The sequence below is a fragment of the Salvelinus alpinus genome, chromosome 5 (genome assembly GCF_045679555.1).
Source record: "Salvelinus alpinus chromosome 5, SLU_Salpinus.1, whole genome shotgun sequence".
Classification (NCBI taxonomy): Eukaryota; Metazoa; Chordata; class Actinopteri; order Salmoniformes; family Salmonidae; genus Salvelinus; species Salvelinus alpinus.
The window spans coordinates 80,466,903-80,493,488 of record NC_092090.1 but is presented as its reverse complement, the minus strand read 5'-3'; the positions used below and the strand labels follow the sequence as shown (position 1 = coordinate 80,493,488).

At 41.8% G+C, this 26,586-nt stretch overlaps 2 protein-coding genes, 1 long non-coding RNA gene and 1 pseudogene across 5 annotated transcripts; 1 reads left to right on the top strand and 3 right to left on the bottom strand.

Annotated features, from left to right (window-relative positions):
* Nucleotides 1–1,507: 1,507 nt before the first annotated feature.
* LOC139575348 (beta-ureidopropionase-like) lies at nt 1,508–14,854 on the bottom strand (annotated as a pseudogene).
* On the top strand, nt 9,096–12,464 carry LOC139576928 (uncharacterized). The gene is made up of 2 exons (XR_011675191.1): nt 9,096–11,027; nt 11,132–12,464. It is a non-coding gene; the product is annotated as an uncharacterized lncRNA (long non-coding RNA).
* Nucleotides 12,922–18,324, bottom strand: LOC139576927 (uncharacterized protein C22orf15-like). Of its 3 annotated transcripts, none has more exons than XM_071403536.1 (5): nt 18,213–18,324; nt 17,859–17,945; nt 16,264–16,386; nt 15,961–16,035; nt 12,922–15,655 (listed from the first exon to the last, which is right to left on the bottom strand). In XM_071403536.1, exons 1-5 carry the CDS (start codon nt 18,235–18,237, stop codon nt 15,522–15,524), a joined length of 444 nt encoding a protein of 147 aa, XP_071259637.1. In that variant the 5' UTR covers nt 18,238–18,324; the 3' UTR covers nt 12,922–15,521. The 3 variants fall into 3 exon arrangements, with proteins under 3 accessions (XP_071259637.1, XP_071259638.1, XP_071259639.1); XM_071403537.1 differs by having other exon boundaries at nt 15,543–15,655; nt 15,841–16,035; XM_071403538.1 differs by having other exon boundaries at nt 15,543–15,655; nt 15,841–16,032.
* A 1,860-nt stretch (nt 18,325–20,184) lies between these two features.
* LOC139576926 (adenosine receptor A2b-like) lies at nt 20,185–26,222 on the bottom strand. The gene is made up of 2 exons (XM_071403535.1): nt 25,408–26,222; nt 20,185–22,188 (listed from the first exon to the last, which is right to left on the bottom strand). Exons 1-2 carry the CDS (start codon nt 25,740–25,742, stop codon nt 21,168–21,170), a joined length of 1,356 nt encoding a protein of 451 aa, XP_071259636.1. The 5' UTR covers nt 25,743–26,222; the 3' UTR covers nt 20,185–21,167.
* Between the last annotated feature and the right edge of the window lie 364 nt (nt 26,223–26,586).

Here is a 26,586-nt window from a genome sequence, read left to right as displayed (position 1 = left end):
CGGCTTGAAGTCATGCTTGGTTGCCCTGGTGAGCTCCTCTGAATACTTCCCATACCTCCCAGTCATCTGCAGATATAGTAGTGCAAACTACTTATGCAAATTTAATATACCAGGGTTATGTTATCGCGTAACTGAACATGATACAGGTTAGACCAGACATTGATGTCTGTTAATGTTTCACAGGTAGACAACCTGCAACTTTTGCATGGGTCATGAGGTCTATGGATATGAATGTGCTGTGAGGCTAACGTTCAGCAACATGACACTTGTTAACATGTTGAGAAAACGTATGTGTTATGTCAACCTTTGCCATAATATTATGATGGATTCAGAGCTATCTGTCTTATAGACCTCAGAGGGTTTTCTTTAATGCAAGCTTCTCTAATGTCAAACATGTCAAGTGTGGTGTACCGCAGAGCAGCTCTCTAGGCCCTCTACTCTTTTCTATTTTTACCAATGACCTCCCACTGGCATTTAACAAAGCATGTATGTCCATGTAAGCTGATGATTCAACTATATACACATCAGCAACCACAGGTAATGAAGTCACTGAAACCCTTAACAAAGAGTTGTAGTCTGTTTTGGAATTGGTGGCCAGTAATAAACTGGTCCTGAACCTCTCTAAAACTAAGAACATTGTATTTGGTACAAATCATTCCTTAAGTTCTAGACATCAGCTGAATCTGGTAATGAATAGTGTGGCTGTTGAAAAAGTTGAGGAGACAAAATTACTTGGTGTTACCTTAGATTGTAAACAGTCATGGTCAAAACATATAGATTCAATGGTTGTAAAGATGGGGAGAGGTCTGTCCATAATAAAGAGATGCTCACACTCCACAAAACAAGTCCTGCAGGTTCTAGTTTGATATTATCTTGATTATTGTCCAGTATTACAGTATGGTCAAGTGCTGCAAAGAAAGACCTAGTTAAGCTGCAACTGGCCCAGAACAGAGCGGAACGTCTTGTTCTTCATTGTAATCAGACGGCTAATATTATGCCAGTCTCTCTTGGCTGAGAGTTGAGGAAAGACTAACTGCGTCACTTCTTGCTTTTATAAGAAACATTAATGTGTTGGAAATTCCAAATTGTTTGCATAGTCAACTTACACACAGCACTGACACACACACTTACACCACCAGACATGACACCAGGGGTCTTTCACAGTCCCCAGGTCCAGAACAAATTCAAGGAAACATACAGTATTATACAGAGCCATGAGTGCATGGAACTCCCTTCCATCTTATATAGCACAAGTGAACCTGGTTTAAAAAAACAAATAAAGCAACACCTTACGGCACAACGCCTCTCCCCATGTGACCTACTTGTTGTGTGTATGTACTGACATGTATGTGTAACTGATAGATGCACAAATTACACTACATGTTAATGTTTTTAAATGTATGTCAATTGTAAAGTCTTTTGTCTGTAATGTATTTTTCAGTATGTTTCAGACCACAGTAAAACTAGCATCGGCATCGGCTAATGGGGATCCTAATAAATAAAAAATCTAATCAAATCTCAATCCATTCATACTGTACATGAACCAGTTGAGAGGGTGGTGGTGCCCATAGTAGATGTTCATAGCAATCTTTCCAAACTGGGTCTGAAACACTCTGTGGCCAGTGTCACCCTTCATGTAATTTGTGGACTGAGTTAGGGAGGGGGAAAAAAGTCCAAGCAAAGGTCTGTGCATATCTGCATCCAGTATAGTATATTTGCCATAAAAAAATGTTAGAGGTCAGCTAAACATGGTTACATGTAAGGAAATATAGAAGAAAAAGACAAAAGAAGGTTCAAATAAATTCTCATAAGCTCTACAAATCTAACGTATTCCTAAGGAAATGGTTGATACTGTAGGTGTCAGTGTAGGACAATGAACATGAGCAATGCACATGTCATGCATGCCTTGTCATCTGCATGAACATGCAGAATCCGTTGACCTGTAATAATAGGTTTAGTGGATGACATGACATGATTATTAACTTCTTGAAAATGAAACAACAGCCTGTTGTGTTCAGCAAGTAATGAGTATGTCTTCCTACTGTAGACCGACCATTGTGGGATGGGAGCTGGAAGAGTATTGTGTGTGTGTGTGTGTGTGTGTGTGTGTGTGTGTGTGTGTGTGTGTGTGTGTGTGTGTGTGTGTGTGTGTGTGTGTGTGTGTGTGTGTGTGTGTGTGTGTGTGTGTGTGTGTGTGTGTGTGTGTGTGTGTGTGTGTGTGTGTGTGTGTGTGTGTGTGTGTGTGTGTGTGTGTGTGTGTGTGTGTGTGCGTGACAGACACAAGCAACTTTAGAGTACAAAGTACAAAGACGGTTGGAACAGTCCTCCTGACAGCCCTAATTACAAATGTCTGTTCCTCACTCTGAGTATGGACATGCATCTATTGAGACAAGCACACAGGTAGATAAAAGAGATGGGGTCGTAAGCAGGGAACCTTTGTTGTGTTCAGGCCATACATTGCAGGGCTGCAGCTAGTGTAGAACATATATAGCAGAGTGGGGTTCTTAATAGGCCTTATCCATGCATTCAAAGTGCACCCGCTACAATTAACACTCATTTATTTTTGTGAGGGGCGAGCTACAGGCTCTAAATTCAGCTTCCTGTTGGTTTACAGATTGGAATGCCAGAAACATGAGGAATTATTGTTTGATGAACAAATGGGACACTATTCAATTAATATGTACACAATGATCTGCTCGGGACTTGATGTACACATACACTACGGTTCAAAAGTTTGGGGTCACTTAGAAATGTCCTTGTTTCTAAAAGAAAAGCACATTTTTTGTCCATTAAAATAACATCAAATTGATCAGAAATACAGTGTAGACATTGTTAATGTTGTAAATGACTATTGTAGCTGGAAAAGGCTGATTTTTAATGGAATATCTACATAAGCGTACAGATGCCCATTATCAGCAACCATCACTCCTGTGTTCCAGTGGCACGTTGTGTTAGCTAATCCAAGTTTATCGTTTTAAAAGGCTAATTGATCATTAGAAAACCCGTTTGCAATTATGTTAGCAGCTGAAAACTGTAGTGCTGATTAAAGAAGCAATAAAACTGTCCTTTAGACTAGTTGAGTATCTGGAGCATCAGCATTTGTCGGTTTGATTACAGGCTCAAAATGGCCAGAAGCAAAGAAATGTCTTCTGAAACTCATGTCTATTCTTGTTCTGAGAGATGAAGGCTATTCCATGCGAGAAATTGTCAAGAAACTGAAGATCTCGTACAACGCTGTGTACTACTCCCTTCACAGAACAGTGCTCTAACCAGAATAGAAAGAGGAGTGGGAGGCCCCGGTGCACAACTGAGCAAGAGGACAAGTACATTAGAGTGTCTAGTTTGAGAAACAAGACGCCTCACAAGTCCTCAACTGGCAGATTCATTAAATAGTACCCACATAACACCAGTCTCAACATCAACAGTGAAGAGGTGACTCCGGGATGCTGGCCTTCTAGACCACGTTGAAGTCTCCCACCCGGGGAATATGATTCTTCCTGGTTTTACCCAGGATGCTGCCTGAGTTGGAGACCTCTACTGCTGTTCCAAAAGTACGTTGTGTACCTTTTCTCGCTACAAAATGAGCGATATCACTACGATGTTGTATTTCTTTGCCAGCTGAAGACAAAACAAGAGTAGAGTTTAAGACATTAGTCATCATACAAAGACAAAAGGCTGGAATTGCCCATCTCCATCAGCACAAACACACATGCACACACACACATGCAAACACAGAGACGTATGTGTGCGACAGCGCACAGCTACGTGCTGGAATGCTCATATCAGACTGGAGCTGTTTTTATGTTCTAGACCCCAAGCTGAGCATGAACTCCCACCACAAACATGTATTATTCACTATGCATGAATTAGATGGCAGCATGCAAACTACGCCAGAGTACAATCACTCTTTGTTTCTCAACAGCTGGGCCTACATTATGTTGTAGAATGTGCCTTGTAGCTAAACATAATGGAACATTATTTCACATGATAAATAATACACTAAGGAGCAATACCAATTTCTAATCTATACAATGGCATTATTTGACTACAGCTTCATATCTGTTAACCTTTTACTGCAAATCAGGGTCACACAGAGTGTGTCTTGGTAGTCAAATAAATCTACTTTGAAACAAAAGTATACACCTTACACACATGGTTATGGGCTTACAAAAAGAAGACACCTGGACCATGTTAGATATAGAGTTGAATGTATAACATTTTTAGTTTGCAACTCAATATTACACTTTATATACATCACAGAAGACTGAAATATAACAACACTGTTTGATATAGAAACACAGGATTTTCGTCACAATTCATTCCACCCATGAGGCCACTAGGTCATTTGACTGCAGGGAATTTGTAAAACTACAGTTAAATTATGCATACTTACTACTACCCATACTATTAAATGGCTACTACTATGACTGTTCTCAGAGTATGAGTCACTAGCAGTATTGCATTGGATGTGGTTCATTCCTGTACCGTGGATGACCCTTGACCTCTAACCTCTTGGCAGAAGCGGGTGGTGTATCCACCTTATGCAGACTCTTTCCACATTTCTTTCGCCCGGGTACGGAAGGCAAAGGGAATACCTGTGATGGGGAACAAAGCAGGATCGTCTCTAAAAACTCAGAGCCGTAAAATTGAGGTACACACTAGAGAGCACTTAAACATAACTGTTCATATAAGTATATCTCTCAGAGGACCGAAAATATGCATACTATGCTCCAAAAATGTATCATGTGATCTGTCTTCACACAATGTGAAGCATTTGGATGAAAACCTCTGTGTATGCTTATTACTGTTGCACATAGTTGTGGGGATGGGGTCACCTCCCTGATGGAGCACTTGGGGGTGAGTTTGGTGTATTTCTACTATACTAGGACACTCTAAAGGGGCAAGAGGCCATAGGAATGCACTTCTCTTTCATCACATGTTCAACACATCATAATGTTGTTTAGGACCCCAAACAAATAGGATAACAGACTGTGTTTGGTGTGTTGCTGATGTCCCTATAACCAATTAAGGATAAATTAACCCTCTGCCGTATACCCAAATCCCAAATTTTATACCCAAATTTAACTGGCTGATCCAGTTAAAGTACAGTAAAGTGAAAAAGCTCAATTTGTATCCTTATTCTCTGTAACAGATTGCACAAAGACAATGTATGGAAAGCTCCAATAGGCTACCCCAGTAAAACAGATCTGTAATCTCACTCACTCCAGGCCTCCTGAAAGCAGACAATGTTGACCCCACACATGGCCGCCACATTGACCATCTCACCAATCCTTTTGTGGAGTGCTATTATCCGGGTAGAGGGCTGAACACCAGTGGAGGCTGCTGTGGGCAGGACGGCTCATAATGATGGCTGGAATGGAGTGTAATGGCTGGAATGGAGTGAATGGAATGGTGGCCTTCATTGATGAACACAGAGATCAGTCACCAAACCCCATGCATCTTCTCAACACTGCTCATAGCAAGGACTTCAAATTGCAATTGGGTAAATCCATTTAAATTCAATAACTTGACAGCACCCATTTTGATTTGAACAAAACGTTCCATACATATTTTCCAATTGTAGAAGGGCTCAGAAAGTGACTATTTGGACCTGAATGCCAAATCTTTCAAGAGAAAAAGGTGCTCAAAGTTGACCCATTTTGCATACCCCACTATACCATGAAACATCCACATCATCACTGGAAAAGATAAATGGTTGAGATTAATATAATTTAAAAGTTTACAAACAGGGTTGTCAAAAATGTTATAATATGCAAATAAAAAATAGGTCATGTTTTAGCTTAGACCCTATTTTACATCATCTGAGGTTTATGTGTTGTGCCCGCCATCAGTTGACACAACATGCGCTTGAATACAGGGTGGTTCTATTCAATTTTAATGTTGTACCAGCTAAATTGCAGTGGTCTGAAGGGATAGGGTCTGTTCTATGAATTATATTTCTATGGTTGAAATGACACCCACCCTGTATTCAAGAGCATGTTGTGTCTCAACTGATGGCGGGCACAACACAAAAGCCTCAGATGTGAAATAGGATCTAAGCTACAACATATGTGAATATGAACCAAATCTGAGTTAACGTGTTTTTAGATAATTTACATTAAAGGTTTAAAATTTACATTTTTATTTAAAAGCATTTTTTTCAATAAATAATAAAATAGTGTGACAAAACTGTAAGCTTTAAAATTATATCGAACTCAACCGTTTATATTTTCCAGCGATGAAGACATGGATGTCTCATGGTATGTTTTAGCATTCAGGTCAAAAAAATCATTCTGACCACTTTTTCCATGGGTAAACATAAAACGTTTTGAGTAAATCAAAAGGGATGCTGTGAAAAAGTGATTGAATTTAAATGGATTTATTGTAACTTTACATGCACATATAACGAGAAGAAAGAGAGAGTGCCATAGATGCAAACAATATTGCAGCAGGCTTTGGTTGGTTAAGAGATTTAACCCAAGTAGTCATTACTCTCTAATCTGAACCAGGACAGGGGCATCAGTGGGCAGAACGATGCGGTTCTGAATGAGGACGTTTCTCGGGGGCCTGAGCTGCTCCGGAGACGCATCAAGCAAGTACCCCTGAAGCTCAAAGTCCCTCTCCAATGCAGCCTCCACTGCACATGCTGGGAGATCAAACTTCCTGCAAGAGATTGTCAAATGTGCTTTAAAGGTCAGCTAAACCTAATTATCCAGACAGAAGTGACTCTCATCTGGTTTCACAGACCCTCAGCAACACCTATATGAAATGCTGGTAAACCCTACAAACAAGTGCATCTGTGTGATTGTATTAATTGAGTAATTAACAAAATACTACACGATTTTGATTGAACCATCCTTTTATTTGGCCATTGCTGCCAGGTGGCACCAGCCTGCCAGGCAGATAGTGTGTGGATTGCTTAATGTCCATATATACTAAAGACTGAAAATTGCCCCCATGAAAGGTTCAATCATAGACATTAAAACCAGGGTTCAATACTGCCCCCATGACAGGGGTTGGTTGAAAGGACACCGTTTGATCGAAGTCCACTTGATTGTAAATAATTTACTCACTCTGCTGAACATCAAACTCCAAAGGAATGAATGAAAAGGAAAAATTGAGACATTAACATTTTCATATATTTTTCACTTTATAACAGCAGTGTCAATATGTGGCTAAACCTCATGGGTGAGTACATATTGTCCACATAGTTATGAAATGCAATCTACTGTATTTTCTATGGTCGCATAGCAACCTGGTCTCATAGCATTTCATATTATTCTGTACATGTATCTGAAACACTCCATTTAGTATGATATGTTATGTTTGGTATGGTATATATTTAGTCCCAGGATCCTTAGCTTAGCTCATCACTAAGCTAAGGACCCTGGGACTAAACACCTCCCTCTGCAACTGGATCCTGGACTTTGACGGGCCGCCTCCAGGTGGTAAGGGGTAGGTAACAACACATCTGTCACACTAATCCTCAACACTGAAGCCCCTCAAGGGTGCGTGCTCAGTCCCCTCTTGTAGTCTCTGTTCAGCCACGACTGCATGGCCAGGCACGACTCCAACACGTCATTAAGTTTGCAGACAGTGGTAGGCCTGCTCACTGACGAGACAACCTATAGGGAGGAAGTAAGAGACCTGGCCGGGTTGTGCCAGAATAACAACCTATCCCTCAACGTAATCAAGACTAAGGAGATGATTGTGGACTACAGGAAAAGGAGGACCAAGCACGCCCCCATTCTCATCAACGGGGCTGCAGTGGAGCAGGTTGAAATCTTCAAGTTCCTTGGTGTCCACATCACCAACAAAATAACATGGTCCAAGCACACAAAGACAGTCATGAAGAGGGCACAACAAAGCCTATTCCCCCTCAAGAAACGAAAAAGATTTGGCATGGGTCCTCAGATTCTCAAAAGGTTCTAGAGCTGCAACATCGAGAGCATCCTGACTGGTTGCATCACTGCCTGGTACGGCAACTGCTCAGCCTCCGACCGCAAGGCACTACAGAGGGCAGTGCGTTTGGCCCAGTACATCACGGGCTAAGCTGCCTGCAATCCATGACCTCTATACCAGGCGGTGTCAGAGGAAGGCCCTAAAAATTGTCAAAGACTCCAGCCACCCCAGCCATAGACTGTTCTCTCTGCTACCGCATGGCAAGCAATACTGGAGCACTAAGACTAGGACCAAAAGGCTTCTTAACAGCTTTTACCCCCAAGCCATAAGCTTCCTGAACATCTAATCAAATGGCTACCCTGACTATTCATTGTGTCCGCCCCCCCCCCAACCCCTCTTTTACGCTGCTGCTACTCTGTTTATCATTTCACTTTAACTAATCCTACATGTACATATTTCCTCAAATAGCCTGACTAACAGGTGCAAACGCACATTGACTCTGTACCGGTACCACCTGTATATAGCCTCGCTACTGTTATTTTTTTTCTTTACTTATTTATTGTTTACCTAATACCTATTGTCACAAGCCGGCTCATAGCCTGTGACAAAAATGAGGGGACACGAACAGGTATAGGCCAATTAAAAGTGTTCTTTATTATAAACAAAACTATTAACTTTAAACTAAGAAAAAGGAATGAGGTGTGGAAGTATCATAATGTAAGGTGTATGTAAAGTGCATGGATGCGTGAATATGTGTGTGTGAACATGACTGAGTGAAAACTATGCAAAACTACAAAGGAACAAACAAAACATGATCATACCTGGAGGAGCAGAGAGAGAGAGAGAGGTGATTAGTGAAACAGTTTATAAATACCCTGAGCCCAGGTGACTCCAATCACTAACGACCCTCCTCTGCCTGCAGGAGGAACCGCCCCTGCACTGCAGAGGAGGAACCGCCCCTGCACTGCAGAGGAGGAGCCGTGACACTATTTTTTACTTAAAAACTGCACTGTTGGTTAAGGGCTTGTAAGTAAGCATTTCACTGTAAGGTCTACTACACCTGTTGTATTCGGCGCATGTGACAAATAAACTTTGATTTGAATTTGTATGATATGTTACGAATTGCAAGTCGTACAATATGTTACGAATTGCAATTTGTAACATATGTCATGAATTTTCCAAATGTACAATATGTTACGAATTTGCAAAATGTTTGATATGTTACGAATTTGCAAAATGTATGATATGTTACAAATTCCAATTTGTTGTTGCTGTACATAGTACATGTTAGGGTTAGCTAACATGCTAAGTAGTTGCAAAGTAACTAAAAAGTAGTACTGTAAGTAGTTGCAAATGAGCTAAAATGCTAAAGTTTTCCATGATTGGATTCAAACACACAACCATTGGGTTGTTAGACGTTCACATTATACTCCCACCTAGTGCTTAATGGTAAATTGGGAGGTGCTGGAACAAAAAGTGAGCCCGAGAAACCTGGGCCTGAACACATAAAAAAAAAAACATACTGGCATAGAGCAGTAGAGTAACGGTGCTTGCAGAAGTTGCACAAATGAGGGAACACGTTTGTAGCCTAGGGTCCGGGAAAATGTGGGCCTTTTATAACCGCATTTCATGCATTTCTACATAATTTTAGATTACTGAAAAAATATTTGGTTTGGGGTCTTTGCGCATGCGCTTTTTGAGCCTTTTGGAGCGCATTCTTCTCTGTCAAAATTGTTGCTTCTACGTGAAATGACTGACAACACTGTCAGCAAATTCGATGTCTAGCCAGTCTCAACTAAGTGAAAAGCCACTAAAGCCACCAATGGGAATGCGAGACATTCTCAACTAACGGTATCCAACCACCATCACCCGTTTGTCGTGTGGTGCAATCAAGTTCGTACTTTGACTTTAGCCCCGGCCCCAACTCAAATTTTCAAAAACAAACGGCGGCCATGACGCTTTCCCCGCGTTGGATCATTGTTTACATCACACGGAGAGTGTTAAATCGTTTTATTAGATGGCATGAAAACGATTGTAATGTTTTTGCTACATTTGTGAATTTGTAAAAATGGAAAGCGAATTGTAAACATTATTATACAGTGCAATCTCATTGTAAATAAGAATTTGTTCTTAACTTACTTGCCTGGTTAAATTAAGGTTAAATACAAATAAATAAAATACATATCTGGTGTCATCTACCTATGATGCACGTAGCATTTACCGGCACCGGTAAATCATATTTTTACAATCGTAGCTATTTTAATGCATACTTGCGCTTAAATTTGTGTTTTTTGTATGGAATAAGACGCCTGTTAAGTTGTGAGAAAGTAGCATGCTACAGTAGTTTATTTTCGGTTCCAGTGTATGGCACAGTTTTATGTAGTAGTATCAGTCATGTATTAGCTAATACATGTATTTTGTTAGCTAGTTTAATGGTGTAAAAATCGTGATATTTCCCTTGCATTTCAATCTACACATGCATATGGGTCTGCAATGTTAGGTAGGCTATTTAATTCCCTTGACATTCTGCAAGCATGAATACTTTACCAAAATGGAAGATATGCATTGTGTTAATCTTACTATTGTCCATGTAGATTTTTTTATTACATTTAAAAAAAATTGAACCTTTTTTTAACTAGGCAAGTCAGTTAAGAACAAATTCTTAGATCTGACATGCGTTAAATTTTACACAACTTTACACGCATGCTTTCCATAAATGCAATGTGTGCTTTGCACAGATGAAAACCCTTCCATGATGACACTCTTCCTGTATCTGTCATATAGGCCAATGGATTCTTTGTTCTATAGCTACATAACTAAATCTAGTAGCTGTCACTTACCATCCATGCTGCTGCTTGGCTATAGATTTGCTCTCATGGTGCTGAGAATGCTTAGTACTGTAGCTGTCACTTATATATTCTCTGTATGTATTATGTATGAACCCTTGGACGTACAGGTACCTCCAGCATGCCCTCCTGCCTCACGTTTGGCCCCTATCCCTCGTGATCTACCTCAGGTCCTCTTGTATCCACCCCATTCTTCTGTCTGTGCCTTGGTAGGGCGAAGACCAGCAGAAGAGGGTGATGTCCTTCCTGCCTCGATGGCATGCCTCAGGAAGTGCTGAGGTGATTTTTTCTATAATAAATTAGCTTAGAAATAGTAATTTAATATTTGCTAATGTTTAACTATAACTATTAGTAGTTTAACTCTCTCTCTCCCTTAAATACAGCTCGTGATTCCGTAGAGCTGGCAGGCAACTCTCAACAGGAAGCAGCAGCAGTGGATTGACCGGACGCTGTTTACCAATAGCTGCCTACGGAGCTCACAGTTCATCACTGTCCTTGCCCCTGTGGGCAAAAACCAGAAGAGGGTGATGTCCTTCTTGCCTCCAAGGCCTGCCTCAGAAAGTTCTGGGATGAGTTTTTCTATAATAAATGAGAAGCTTAGAAATGGTAATTGAATAGTTGCTAATATTGAGTCAACTATTAGTAGTATAACACTCGCTCCCTCAGCGCTTGCGGGCAACTCTCAACAAGCATCAGCAGCGGTGGATTGGCCGGACGCTGTTTACCAGGAGCAGCATGGGGAGTTCATAATTCATCACTGACTTGCTTGAAAGACACCAGACTAACGTCGGTCCAGTGTGAGCTGGCAGCCAGCAGTGGATTGGCCGGACGCTGTGTACCATCTCCCCGATCCCCTTCTTTGCATGTCCTCTGTTCTGGATGCCCCTTTGTATGTGGGCATTTAAGCTGACATGCCCCCAGCCTGGGTGAAGGCACAATTCATCACAGACTTGCTTGAGACACCAGACTAACGGCGGTCCAGTGTTTGCTTGTCTAACCCATGCTGAGTCTAACCCATGCTGTGTAACATTTTGTAACTAATCAGCATTTCACTCAAATGTGTGGCATGCATATGCAATGCTTAAAATTATCTACTACAAAGGGACAGTTATACAGACACTCCTGTTATGTCTATGGCCTCTAACTTCGAAATGTTAATTGTGAACTGAAAATAACTATGTTTTAAGTTCTGCTGAGGGGAAGATTGTAGAACAGTGGCTGGCGGAAGTGAGATACGCTGAGGGGCGAGGTGCTGAAGGAAACTGAGACACTTGTAGGGTGGTCGTGAAACAATCCTTTTGTATATACACTGAACAAAAAATATAAACGCAGCATGTAAAGTGTTGGTCCCATGTTTCATGAGCTGAAATCAAAAATCCCAGAAATGTTCCATACATATAAAAACATATTTCTCTCAAAATCTGTGCACAAATGTGTTTACATCCATTTTAGTGAGCATTTCTCCTTTGCCAAAATAATCCAGCCACCTGACTGGTGTGGCATATCAAGAAGCTGATGAGTATTTCTGTCGGTAATAAAAGCCCTTTTGTGGGGTAAAAACTCATTATGATTGGCTGTGCCTGGCTCCCCAGTGGGTCCCACCCATGGCTGCACCCCTGTCAAGTCGTGAAATCTATAGATTAGGGCCTGATGAATTTATTTAATTGACTGATTTCCTGATATGAACTGTAACTCAGTAAAATCTTTGAAATTGTTGTATGTTGTGTTTAGATTTTTGTTCAGTATAGTTCACAGTTCAACTTGTTCCCCTCTACCAAGACAGTGTAGAGGCTTGTGTGTTTGGAGGACCCTCTGAGCTATATTGTCTATAGCCTATGACTACAGGCAGGAGCTCCCATGACAAACTGGTCTGAGGTGAGTCACCAGCCTGACATCGGTTCTTTTTTCAATGTGGGTCTAACCAATGCTAACAATTATTTATTCCAAAGGAACAGACATTTGGACATTGCTGAAATGTGTTTTAAGTTTGACATTTGTTAGTAATTTGTAGTTCACTCAAATGTGGGGTGTGAATATAAGCATTGCTTACAATTGTCTTCTACAAAGGGACAGTTATACAGACTCTCCTGACATTTCTATGGTCCCCTCTTCAAAACTTCAAAATATTAATTAATTGTTTTAAGTGCAAAATATATGAGTACAAGAGGCACGGTAAAGGTTTATTTTACTTTATTATATATTCAAAATGGAAAAGGGATATGTTTAAAGAATATGTAAAAAATACCCTCTAAATCAAAATATATACATATAAGAATTTGTGTGAGGCAGGGGCAATAGGGAGGGGGTGGGAAAGGGATATATCGACAATGTATGAAATTGAAATATGTACTGTAAAAAAAAGTCATGAGTTGAGTAGAATACAATGACATCTTATTTTTGTCTACTACAAAGGGACGGTTTCACCTTTAACTTGTATGTATTGTAATTTAGTCCGTCTTCTATCACCTTAACTTGCACAGTAGGTATACAGGTGACATACAGACAGTGGAGCAATTGTGCTGTGATTGTTTGGGGCACACGTTATCCTGTAATTTCTTTCACTGTGTTGTTTTCCACATTTTGTACAGATGTGGCGTCTGGTGTGAGCTAATGTTCAATGTCCCCTCCTGTGAAAATATGCAGTATTATTTATCTTTGCAGACTTTAATGAATTGTTTTTTAATTAATTACATTTGTATCCAGTTTTCAATCACACAGCAACTGTTACTAATTTAGTCACCTATTGGACACCATAATGCAAAACTATTTAAAACAATATAGCTTCAAGCAGCCATGCCCGGGGTTCAAGCTTAATCTACATTTATTTTGTAATTGACAGCTTAATCTATATTTATTTTTTAATTAACAGTTCCTAGGACTGTGTAAGGACAACATAGTATATGGTTACTTAGTTATGCATTGTTCAAATTTAGAGGGGTTTGTTTTTGCTTATTGTCCCCCGCATACACTTTCTTCTTATTTGTCAAAACCCCCCTTTAGCACCCCTTCCTCAACAGAGAAGATTGAGCAGGTTCTTACAGGCAGATTATTCTTCTCTTTTCAGCAGGAGCCATTTACTTTCCAATTTGTGTTTTCCAGTGATTGTATTTGAAATACTGGGAAAGGCCTGTTTTAGCTACGTTCTGTTCACTGAACGATTGTCTGCACGTTCCCAGCTGTACGCGATTGTGATTGGGCTACACACAATCTACAGCTAGGCAAAAAAAAAAAAAAAACGATTAATTCTCTGTGGCTAAATTATAGGCCTACTCCTGGAGAAGTGTTCTGAATTGTTTCACTTCTTTTTGAACAGGCAGCAGTAATTCTATAACTTTGGCAAAAGTGTTTAAATGTATCAGGGGTGCTGGGGTACATATAAGGAAATAAATTATGAACTGTAATGCTGGAGAGATGAGAGTTGCAGGCTCATGTTCATCAGAGCAGAGAGAGGGACAGAGATCATAAAAAGTTCTGCGAGAGATACAGGCGTGCTTCTCTCTCTCACCATAGCAAAGGACACAAGTTGGTCTATAGGCTACATGTTTCGCAAACAAAGAACCCGGGCCGGCCCGACACAAATCAATTCGTAGAATATCAGGCACTTTTTCACATTACGTTTTTAAGGGGCAGGACAGTGACAATTATTTTTTATGGCAATAGAGATACCAGATCTTGACAAATGGGTTTGCGGAACGAAACAGTGCAAAACGGAGAGGTGCAGGATCCTGTTCTGCCAGGATCTGTCTCAAATTATGCACTGCGCTCACCCATCCACCCCGACCAACCACTCTCCTTTCGTTTTTGCCTTAAGTAACCTTCTGTCTCATGTAACCGTACCAAACTTTACATATCATACTAATTTGCATGCCCCGGATTTACTTTTACTATGTTACGTCTAGTCTATGAGACCAGGCTCAGCATACAGACAAGGAGACTTCTGCAGCCTGATAGGGCCGAGCGCAGAATTCAACAACAACTCACTTGGTTTCTTTTCCAAACAACATTCGTTTCACTTCTTTCAATTCCTCATCTGGAATATGTGTCTCCAGTGTCTTCTCCAAAGATTCAAACTCAGACCCCGACATTGTGAGGCTCCTTCTGTACAAGTTCCACTGTCCAAGCCTTGTGCTTCTGTTAGTGAACCCGATAGCCCAGTAAGCCCACCCCGTCGTCTATTGGGCAAAATAAACAGTCATATATTTACTTTTGCTGCGGTTATGCAACCTGTCCGATTCTATCACGTTTCTCTGTCATATATCATCATGAGTCATGCTTTACACTGACTACAGTTAGGAAGTCTATGACAGGTCAGGTACAGTATAGACAAAGCTTGTATTGTATAGAAAACTATGTGGTATAAGACTAGGCACTGTATCTACAAATATATATGCTACCTTTACTAGTTGTTCAACAATTGTTGTATTTTATTTTAACTTCATTCATTGTTGTGAATACATGGATAAGTAGATTTATGCATTTAATAAGTGGTCCATATAGCCTAATTCTCACAAATAGTACTATATGAGTACAAAACGTTTCTGGGCCTATACCAGCCTCTAGTATGCACAGCAGACATGTAACATTCTTACATTACCAGTTGGGATATGTTGGAATGTTAATTTATCAACCTAAATGTACCTTTGTTAAAAAAAATCGGAGTGAAGAGAACCACAGCACCAACACATTTACTGTATTAGTATGTGGATCACATCATTTTATTCATGCATGTCCATCACCATAATTTTCACCTTTCCTCCTCTCCTCTCATCATAGTCAAAGTTTTCCAGAATGGCTCTTCTTGTTTCCAGCGGTGGCCTTGCTCCAGGTCTGGTTAACAGAGCCTTTCCTTGACGGACCACCCTTTCTGTCCCGCTCCTTACAGGGGTTGGACAGCTTCTTTAGGACCTCTGAGGTAGAAAAATTGTACAAAAGTAACAAGGGTGCAGACAGTACATACAAACATACATATTAGCCACCCCTTTTCATAAAGTCTTAAATCAGACTTGATGTGGGTTTGCTCAAGGCAAGTGCGGTGCACATGTACAGTAACTAGGCAAGAGAGTCATATTACAGGTACAACTCCAGTCTGTACCTTTAGGAAGCCGCAAAGAACCACTTCAGATCATGCGCAGCTCCAACTGAATAGACTCATGCAGTGGTTTCAGTGGTGCACATTTACCTGTGCTGTGGATGAACTTGTTTTTGGCATTACCTACTAACTCAGGATGGCTCTTGTCCAGGTCATTTAAGAGTGGCACATACTTCTGCCCTTCAGTCCTGTCACCTTCTAGGGGAAAAATATGAAGTGAATTAAAGTTAATCAGTTTCATTACTGTAAAATATCTTTAGTAATAATAACATTTATTGCAGCCATGTTAACAACCTATCTATAACATATTAGTAGGCATAGTAATAGTGTTGGGCAAGCAATGTGAGAAACCAATCTTTGATCCCATGGGATTTTTAATATGGACATGTGAAGCCTAGTGCCTTCATCATATTTTGAGAGACTCACTGCAGATGCGTATGAGAACGTAGCTGTGCCTCTTCTTCATCAGACTGCTGGCCTGCTCCATGCTCTCCTCCTTGTCACTCAGGTTCACCAGCTCCCCTGTCCTGTCCATCAGGTCCACACAGTCTGCAGAGTACATCTTCAACGTGACCTTTACACTGGGCTCTCTCGGTCTATTACATATTCACTTATGACATTTACTCAGTCAGGAAACAATCTGGCAGAGTTACCATATCAACTCAGCAGAAAAAGAAACGTCCTCTCACTGTCAACTGCGTTTATTTTCAGCAAACTTAACATGTGTAAATATTTGTATGAACATAACAAGATTCAACAACTGAGACATAAACTGAACAAGTCCCACAGACATGTGACTAACAGAAATTGAATAACGTGTCTCTGAACAAAGGGCGGGGGGGCAAAATCAAAAGTAGCAGTCAGTATCTGGTGTAACAGTCAGTACCAGCTGCATTAAGTACTGCAGTGCATCTCCTCCTCATGGACTGCACCAGATTGCCTGCAATGACAACAAGCTCAGTCCGAGGATGCTGTGACACACCGCCCCAGACCATGACAGACCCTCCACCTCCAAATCGATCCCGCTCCAGAGTACAGGCCTTGGTGTAACGCTCATTCCTTCGACGATAAACATGAATCCGATCATCACCCCTGGTGAGACAAAACCGCGACTCGTCAGTGAAGAGCACTTTTTGCCAGTCCTGTCTAGTCCAGCGACGGTGGGTTTGTACCCATAGGCAACGTTGTTGCCGGTGATGTCTGGTGAGGACCTGCCTTACAACAGGCCTACAAGCCCTCAGTCCAGCCTCTCTCAGCCTATTGCGGACAGTCTGAGCACCGATGGAGGGATTGTGCGTTCCTGGTGTAACTCGGGCAGTTGTTGTTGCCATCCTGTACCTGTCCCACAGGTGTGATGTCCGGATGTACGGATCCTGTGCAGGTGTTGTTACACGTGGTCTGCCACTGCGAGGACGATTAGCTGTCCGTTCTGTCTCCCTGTAGCGCTGTTTTAGGTGTCTCACAGTACGGACATTGCAATTTATTGCCCTGGCCACATCTGCAGTCCTCATGCCTCCAAGCAGCATGCCTAAGGCACGTTCACGCAGATGAGCAGGGACCCTGGGTATCTTTCTTTTGGTGTTTTTCAGAGTCAGTAGAAAGGCCTCTTTATTGTCCTAAGTTTTCATAACTGTGACCTGAATTGCCTACCGTCTGTAAGCTGTTAGTGTCTTAATGACCGTTCCACAGGTGCATGTTCATTAATTGTTTATGGTTCATTGAACAAGCATGGGAAACAGTGTTTAAACCCTTTACAATGAAGATCTGTGAAGTTATTTGGAATTTTACGAATTATGTTTGAAAGACAGGTTCCTGAAAGAGGGCCGTTTATTTTTTTGCTGAGTTTACATTAAACCTCACACTGCAATGTACTGTTTAAATGTATATCCAGTACTGTTTGTATCACTCTTTCATACTGTAACCACACTATCAGGTTGAATTAGGAATGTGATATTTGATGAAACACATCAGAAGTTCAACTGTAAATGATTCTTCTCTATGGGAGAAGTACAGGACAGTACCTTGAGGATCCAGATCACACCTCTCCTTCAAACTGTGGATGAAGTTTATCATCCTGCAGTTCAGGTTAAACAGTTCTGTTTGGGCCTCTTTCAAAGTAATAAAAGAGAAGTATTTTTGTACATATCCTCTATCTATAACCCCATACTTCATTAAAGTAACCTGATTGTCACATCTAAATCCCCACCAATGATTTTCTAAAAGGTTTTATTCTCATATGATCTGTTAATATCAACAAAGCTCTCCATTACCGTATGTCATACATTTCATTATAGGTCAGCTGGTGACCTCCACAGAGATGATGGAATTATGCCCAATCAAATCATGATGATGATATAGCGCCATCTTTTACTTACCTCCAAACTGCACTGTGACAAACATTTCACCTTCTCTCTATACAAAATGCTTCAGACCAGACCTCTATAGCCCCCTCCTGTAATGTCGCTACAAGCAGCTGAAGCACTTGCCTCTTCCATATAGCCAAAAGAAGTAATGAGTTTGGGCTAAGCACACAGTGCCACAATAGGGGGTGTTAAATCAATGTTGTTGACTACAATCACACTTAGTGACAAAGCTTTGGCACTGAGGGAGAGGCCATTGTGAATGGCTTCTGCAGTTGCTCTGAGCAAACCAACAGTTGACAGGGTAAATATTCTGTTTGGAATTTTAACCAGACATGTAAACAGTTTTTAACTGTTGCAGGGACATCACATTCCCCCATGGTCGATAACCCCTCTGACACCCACTCTTCTCTCTTCTCCTTTCAAAAGATGAGAAGACAGGAAGACTTTTATGTGAAGGGACTGTTTTTGTTTGTATCCATGGAGTCAATACACAGACAGAGCTTTTACTGCTACTTGTTGAAAACTGTGGTCTGACAGCTATACTGTGGGGGATGACTTATTGTCAGCTGACCACTAACTGGAATTGAAAACAAGACTGTGTATGACCTATAGAGACAATGCTACACTAATATCTAGCGAATTACAATGGCAAGCCAGTTGTTACCACAAGCCTCATCACAACAAATCTAAGAGAGCAATAATCTGTCTTTATGCTTAAAGATGTTAGGGGCAGGAATCAGCTTTTCCTCTTACTTCACAAATACCACACAAGTTGTATTGAATACACTTCACACATTCTCTACTTACCACCATAACAATGACCAGTACAGTAGATCATCTGAGGACCTAAGTCCATTCATGGCATGGCCTGCTGACTTGTATATGCTACATTAAGCAGGGCTGGTGAGAGTTAAACCATCAACACTGAACTATGAATAAACTAGTATTTCCCCCTCTATGACCATGAAGAGAATTGCATTGGTACTGCTCAAATCACACTATCAATCAGATGAGCCAAGAATACCAGACCATCGAACACTTGATAGATTGTACAGTGAATGAAGCACTAGAACCACTCAGTGACAGAATTAGATTACTCTTGTTCATTGAGCACCATTACTCATGGCCAAATGTACAGTAAACCATGTACAGTATCAGGACCAATGGTCATCACTGAGTCATGACAGGAAGGTAACATAACCCCCCCAGGTCACTTAGGACAGTCACAGGTATATCATTTTACATTAGATTTGAGTAATTTAGCTGACGGTCTCATCCAGAGTGATTTACAGTAGTGAGTACATTCATGTTCATACGTTTTCTTATATCAACAGTAGAGGTTAGTACAGTAACACTGGAATAAAAATAAATGTGGGTGAGGATGACACTGTAAAACAGGTAAGTGGTGAGTGAGAGATGTATTGGTCAGAATGGCCACAGCTAAAAGGGTGCGTTGTTGAAGTCTGATTAAGTAATGTCAGAAATGGGGGGAAGAGACAATATGTTGTTGTGCAGAAAACACCAGTGAACTAGGCTGGGAGCATCTTTTAAAAAACATTCAAATGTCATTTCAGGAAGCCCCTGAGAGAATATCAAAAGGAGAATGCCCTGTAACCCTGTAACCTGTAATCATCAGGGAACTTGGATAAAAGCTGGGAAAGCTGGAGAAATCTGAGGATCTCACAGCTTGTGATAGGGGACATAAATCCCCATAGAGGGCCTGTCTGCTCTAGTCTGCCCCCTCCCCAGACTCACTAGCAAGCCTGCCTCCGGAGCTTCCCTTTGTCCAAAACTCCTCCCTGCTTGGAGCAAAGCCACGGTGAGCCCTAGAGCTTTCTCTGCACTTATTGATCAATAGTTGGGAAAGCTTATTGCTCAATAGTTGGGAAAGCTTATTGATCGATAGTTGGGAAAGCTGTACAGTAATTGTAATGCGTAAACAGTGCAACATGGAAACGCAAACAGATACACTTAGAGATGACAATTACATACAAATATTTATTTTCAAACAGGAGGTATTGCATCCTGTATTGCATCTGAAAATGTGAAAATGCAGAGAACGCCATAGCTATGTAACACTTGAGAGTATATTCAGTGAAAAATGTAAGCTGTATGTGTCATTGATTAATTATTTTGGCCATTTAATTGTCTGTGTAATCTCAACGATCAGCTCAACAGTTTTGGTTTGTGTTACTGACAGTTAGACAAGTTGAGAAAGTGCACAGTAGTTTAGATATTCCTCAAAATAGTTTAAAACCATTAAGATTTAAAAACACGCAGATAATTTTTTGAGCATTCATACATTTGCAAGATCATAAACCTGAACATCTAAGAGATTGCTCTTATCATGTCCATCTGTATGGTGCACAAACATTCTAAATCAATGCAGTAGTACTGTCCCCTTATCACGAACCTGGAACATCCCTGCCATCCCCAAACACACAAGATTAATCATAAAGGTGATTTATTAAAACCTCACCAGTTATCATAGAACAAAAGTCAATTGTGAGGATTCAGATTTAAGCGCCAGACACACGTCACAGACCAAGAGAATAAACATCGTAAACAGAATCACATTTATCCATTCAAGTCACATTAACGTTTCTTCCATAAATAACTCAAATGATTTTTGTTTGCAAATTTAAATAGAATTGTTCATGCACCCAAAATAAGTTGTTCTCTTCCGCATGGTGAATGTACAGTAGGCTTTGCATGCCTGCCTTTGTGTAGGTCCTCGTTTCGTACTCATTCAGGACCAACGGTTACAATCCCTGGCGATAGAACGTGGAATCAGACCATCTGGATAACATGGGATACAACCAAACTCTGATCCTCAGATTGTGAGCCTGACTGCCCAGTAATCTACTCTGAGCTGACTCCAAAAAATGTACACATCCGTAGTAATTTCACACCAAAGGCCAGGTGATAAGGATCCTTTGTAGCTGTCTAATGCCCATTCTGTGTCCATTAGGAGACCTCAGTGAAGCAGGTTTTATGTTTATAGAACAGTGTTTTGACCTGGACAGGGGAGAGATCCTGCCTGTCCTTTACCTCTTCCACCTCCGGACCTTTGTGAGACTGCTGCTGCTGGTCCCCATACTGCAGGGGATGACATAAAGGGTGTGTATGTGTCTGTCTGAGAGGCTGTGGCACAGGGGGGCTTTCCCTGTGGTTGTGGGAGCTAATCACGGTAAGAGGGTGGTTGTGAATGGGCGCTGGCTTCAGAACGCCCCCTGCAGGTTTGATATGGCTATGACAGGGGTGGGAGCTCTCACAGCTACTGCTGCTGCTGCTGTGCTCGGTAAAGAGGTCGAAGCGGATGCCATTGGCCTTAACCCTTACTGAGCCGCTGATACTGTTGTGGGTGGAGGTGCGGCTGCTGCCACCAATGTCAAACAGCTCCCGGCGGACCAGGACATGGCGGCGGATGACCCTCTTGAAGGTGTGGCGGAACTCCTGGATGCGGTATGCGTAGATGAAGGGGTTGACCACTGAGTTGCCGTGAGAGAGGATGATGGCAACGTATATGATCCAGAGGGGCGGGCGGGCACACTGAGGGCAGAACAGGGTGAAGCAGTTGATGATGTGCAGCGGCAGCCAACAGCTGGCAAACAGGCCCACGATGATGGCCAGCGACTTAGCCGCCTGGACCTCCTTTTGCAGGGTAGAGTGGGACTTCCCCCCGTAGACAGCCTTCAGTTCTATGAGCTTCAGCTGATGCCGAGCTGCCATGAAGATCCGCAGGTAGATGACCAGCATGAGCAGCAGAGGCATCAGCACACAGGCGAAGAAGTTAAAGTAGACCATATAGTCCATGACCACCACATCCTCAAACAGGCACTCCATCAGGCCTGGAGGACAGGTGCTGTTGGGGCGCTCAGTGGACTTATTCCAGCCCAGCATCGGGGTCAGGCCGATGATGATGGACAGCACCCAACAGACAGCAATTATCCCCTTGGCACGCTGGCCTGTCACCAGGCTATTGTACCTGTGAGAATAATAAAGATATGGACTGTCAGTAAGACACACATTATGGGCTCTCTTGGCTGGAGGAGGATAAGTTGTCTCTCTGGAGGGTTAGACTCCCCCAGAGGTCAAGGGATAGTGAGTTAAATAATAAACACTATAATAGTAGGCATTTCATTAGCTAGGTTTCCATCCAATTTGCGACCAATTTTTATGTGAATGTTCTAAAATCTTTATTGAACAATATGCGCATTTTCCCACCAGAGATGTTTCCATCAAAACAGACTTTTTGCAGATAAAAGGCTGTGCGTGATGACATTTTCAAATCTACTGATGGTTTTGTCACAAAAACTGTTGTGTTATTTAGCAAATGTGCACACTCCAGTCTTGACACATGCACTCTAGCCAACAGCTCACAGATACAGCAGGTAGGCTACCTACATTATGAGATTATTATGGATAAGAGCAATATTATTTGTATTTGTCAAATGGCAGCCAAGCATCGATTATCATGTCACCAGAATAAGACCCTTGATATTTATTGGAAAGGAGCATCAAGCTCATCACCTTCAACATTCACCACACTGCGAAGTTCATCATCATTTCTTTAATCTGTAGCCTAATAAACTGCATGCTTTCCCGAGTTGTAGTGGGAGGACAACACAACATACTACATGAAGAAAAATATGTGGACACCTGCTCATCTAATATCTCATGCCAAAATCATGGGCATTAATATGGAGTTGGTCCCCCTTTGCTGCTATAACAGCATCCCCTCTTCTGGGAAGGCTTTCCACTAGATGTTGGAACATTTCTGCGGGGACTTGCTTCCAATCAGCCACAACAGCATTAGTGAGGTCGGGCACTGATGTTGGGCGATTAGGCCTGGCTCTCAGTCGTCGTTCCAATTCATCCCAAAGGTGTTCGATGGGGTTGAGGTCAGGCCTCTGTGCAGGCCAGTCAAGTTCTTCCGCACCGATCTCGACAAAACATTTCTGTGTGGACCTCGCTTTGTGCACGGGGGCATTGTCATGCTGAAACAGGAAAGGGCCTTCCCCAAACTGTTGCCACAAAGTTGGAAGCACAGAATTGTCTAGTATGTAATTGTATGCTGTAGCGTTAAGATGTCCCATCACTGGAACTAAGGGGCCTAGCCCGAACCATGAAAAACAGCCCGAGACAATTATTTCCCCAAACTTTACAGTTCACACTATGCATTCGGGCTAGTAGCGTTCTCCTGTCATCCGCCAAACCCAGATTCGTCCGTCGGACTGCCAGATGGTTAAGCGTGATTTATCACTCTGGAGTCCAATGGTGGAGAGCGTTACACCACTCCAGGCGACTCTTGGCATTGCGCATGGTTATCTTTGGCAAGTCGGCCATGGAAACCCATTTCATGAAGCTCACAACGAACAGTTATTGTGCTGACCTTGCTTCCAGAGGCAGTTGGAACTCGGTAGTGAGTGTTTCAACTGAAGACAGGCGATTTTTACGCAATATGTGCTTCTGCACTCGGCGGTCCCAGTCTGTGAGCTTATGTAACCTATCATTTCCAGCTGAGCCATTGTTGCTCCTAGACGTTTCCACTTCACAATAACAGCACTTGCAGTTGATCAGGGCAGCTCTAGTAGGGCAGAAATTTGATGCTGACTTGTTGGAAAGCTGGCATCCTATGACGGTGCCACGTTGACAGTCACTGAGCTCTTCAGTAAGGCCATTCTATGCTAATGTTTGTCTATGGAGATTGCATGGCTGTGTGCTCAATTTTATACACCCGTCAGCAACAGGTGTGGCTGAAATAGCCGAATCCACTAATTTGAAGGGCTGTCCACATACTTTTGTATATATGGTGTATCATTGCGTGACTAAGTTTACCTCGACATGATGGTTATTATATCAATATTTGTGCATAAAGGCGTTTCCACTGCTTTTCTTGCGTAATTAATTTTACAGACACAAAAAGATCCCACCATGTCGAACTAACAAAATTGTCTGTCGGCATATATAACATTGCCCGGTTGTGACTTGTTTCATGCGCTAGGTAATTCATCTGCATGAAATGTTTGGATGTAAATGTGGTTAGACACACTATCTTTTTATGGGAAAACCTCTTGTCTAAGTTATAAAAAGAGACTTAAAAATAAAACGTCAGTATTTAGAAGGGAAGTCTATTTCAAGTGTCTGTTGGTCAGTGTGGGAGAGCAGCTGAGCGTTTGGGCCTGTTTCTGTCACATTCTCTAGACGTTGAGGTTCAAAGGTTAGCTGTGAGAAAACAGCAACCCCCCCGTGCAGCAACACAGACATGCACAAATGCCCTTAACACATCCCAGGGAAACAACAGAACAGCAATCTTGGACGCAATAAAAAGGGAGTGAATGGCATGTTGTTTTTAGGTAATGCACACTATCAAATATGCCAGTAGGAGTGAGGTTGAAAAGAGTGTGAGAGCATCAATCTACACACACTATCCAGAAAGTGTATAAGTAATTACTGATTAATACATTTTAGGGAATAATGTAATTTATATTTGTAAAAATAAATGACTGGTCTGAACAGCATTTTTTTTTGTTTACATGCTTATAGTTCTGAATGGGGATCATGGTCTGTATAAACTATTAGTAAGAGGAGATTACAGTTAACTGGTCTTGGGTGATATGGCCTCCTGGGAGACTAAAGCTGGTTCCACTGAGGAAATCAGAAGCTCATCTAGCCATTTGGTCCAAAAACCTAAAGGTCATTTAAAAATAGTACGGTCCTCTGCTGCTCTATTCTGAAAATATCTCACACAGATTTTAAGATGAAGAAAAATGTAGCAATGTGCTACTGGCATAAAGCATGAACTACACAATGTACCTGCAACCTGGGTATGCAAATCAATCAAAGGGTAGATTAATATCTTTGAAAAGCCTAATCCAGGGGTGGGAAACTTTTTGACTCGAGGGCCACATAGGGATTTTGAAATTTGGCCGCTCCAATTTTTTGTGGGCCAATTTGTTAGTCAGCATCAATTTGCGGGCCAGAAAAAGGGCAGTTATTTAAAATATAAAGAGTTCATTATCATTTCTACATACTTTCTATTTTTTTTTATTACCTAAAATAATAATTTCCCCCAAAAAGTTTTTTGCTCACCCCTGATCTAACCTCTTTCTCCGTATATGGGAGTGGAAAGCAGCGCGACAGCAGCAATATGTTTAAAATGGTTAGCACACTCTCTGTTATGTTCATACAATTTGGAACTAACCTGAGGGGTATCTTGATAGCGATGTAGCGGTCTATGGCAATGGCCAGCAGGCTGAAGATGGAGCTCTGGGTGAGCACCAGCACAAAGCAAGCAATGAACAGGCAGCCATAGAAGTTGGAGCAGAAGCCCGTGCTGATGACGATGGCGAAGGGGATACCCAGCACTCCCACAGCAATGTCTGCCACCGCCAGGGACACCACAAAGAAGTTGGTGATGCTCTGCAGGTTGCTGTTGAGACAGACGGCCCAGCAGACCAGCACATTGCCCAACACAGACAGTACAGCTATCAGCAGCTCCAGCACAATGTAGATGACAGACGCAGAATCGTTCAGCATCGTGAGAAGAGCAGCGAGGTCACTGAGGAGGAGGGAGGACCACTCTCCTCAAGGTCCATAGCTGCAGCCTGGCAGCAGTGCGCTTACTCTGTAGGGTGTATCTCACTGCCTGGGACTATGGCTGAGCTCTCCACACAGAGACCACTTCACCTTAAAGCCTCTTAGAAGTCCCACACAGTCGGTGGTCAGAGAAGCAGTCCAAAGGCTAAGGCATTCTCCTCACTTAACATATAAGGCATGACAGTCTCCTTTCTGTTATGGTATCTGCTGTCCTGTCTGGCCCTCTCCTCTCAAGTCCTTCCCCGCCACTGTTTGAAGATTCAGCCCTGTGAAACTCAGATGGGGCTCAGACTGAGCCAGGAAGTGATCACATGAGCGTCATACTGCTGCTGATAAAGGGAAGAAAGAGTAAATAAAGTGGAAATGCTGAATGCAGAAATGACTACACAAAATACCAGTGAATAAGAGGACTTTCCATCAAATATTAACCACATTTGAAGTCAAACAATAAATGACAATGTATTGTCTGCCATGATACTCTGGAATTTCCAATGTAGCAAGTCAAATAACAATTGTACTGTTTACTTTACATAAACAATGTACTGCATTCCCCATACAACTGCCGGTCATCATCATTGATATTTGATCCGAACCAACATCAAGATCTGCAATAGTGAGCACTGACATCTGACTACGGATCACAGTATACTGACTACATTACACTACCTGGGCAACTGCAGTGGTCATGTTAACACATGATAACTGACTTTCCACCAATCCTCCTTTTTACCATTAACAACAGTCACTAAACTGTAAACCAGGGCTAGAGGAAATAATGCCATGA

Bases quoted from the DNA above. Each gene is read 5' to 3' on its own strand.
- LOC139576927 (XM_071403536.1), bottom strand. From the start codon at position 18,237: ATGTTTGTCACAGTGCAGTTTGGAG. The intron at 17,946-18,212 runs GTAAGTAAAAGA...TTACTTTGAAAG, and splicing joins TGTCACAGTGCAGTTTGGAG to AGGCCCAAACAGAACTGTTT. The intron at 16,036-16,263 runs GTGAGTCTCTCA...TTTTTCCCCTAG, and splicing joins CGTTCTCATACGCATCTGCA to AAGGTGACAGGACTGAAGGG.
- LOC139576926 (XM_071403535.1), bottom strand. From the start codon at position 25,742: ATGCTGAACGATTCTGCGTCTGTCATCTACATTGTGCTGGAGCTGCTG. The intron at 22,189-25,407 runs GTTAGTTCCAAA...TTATTCTCACAG, and splicing joins GCTATCAAGATACCCCTCAG to GTACAATAGCCTGGTGACAG.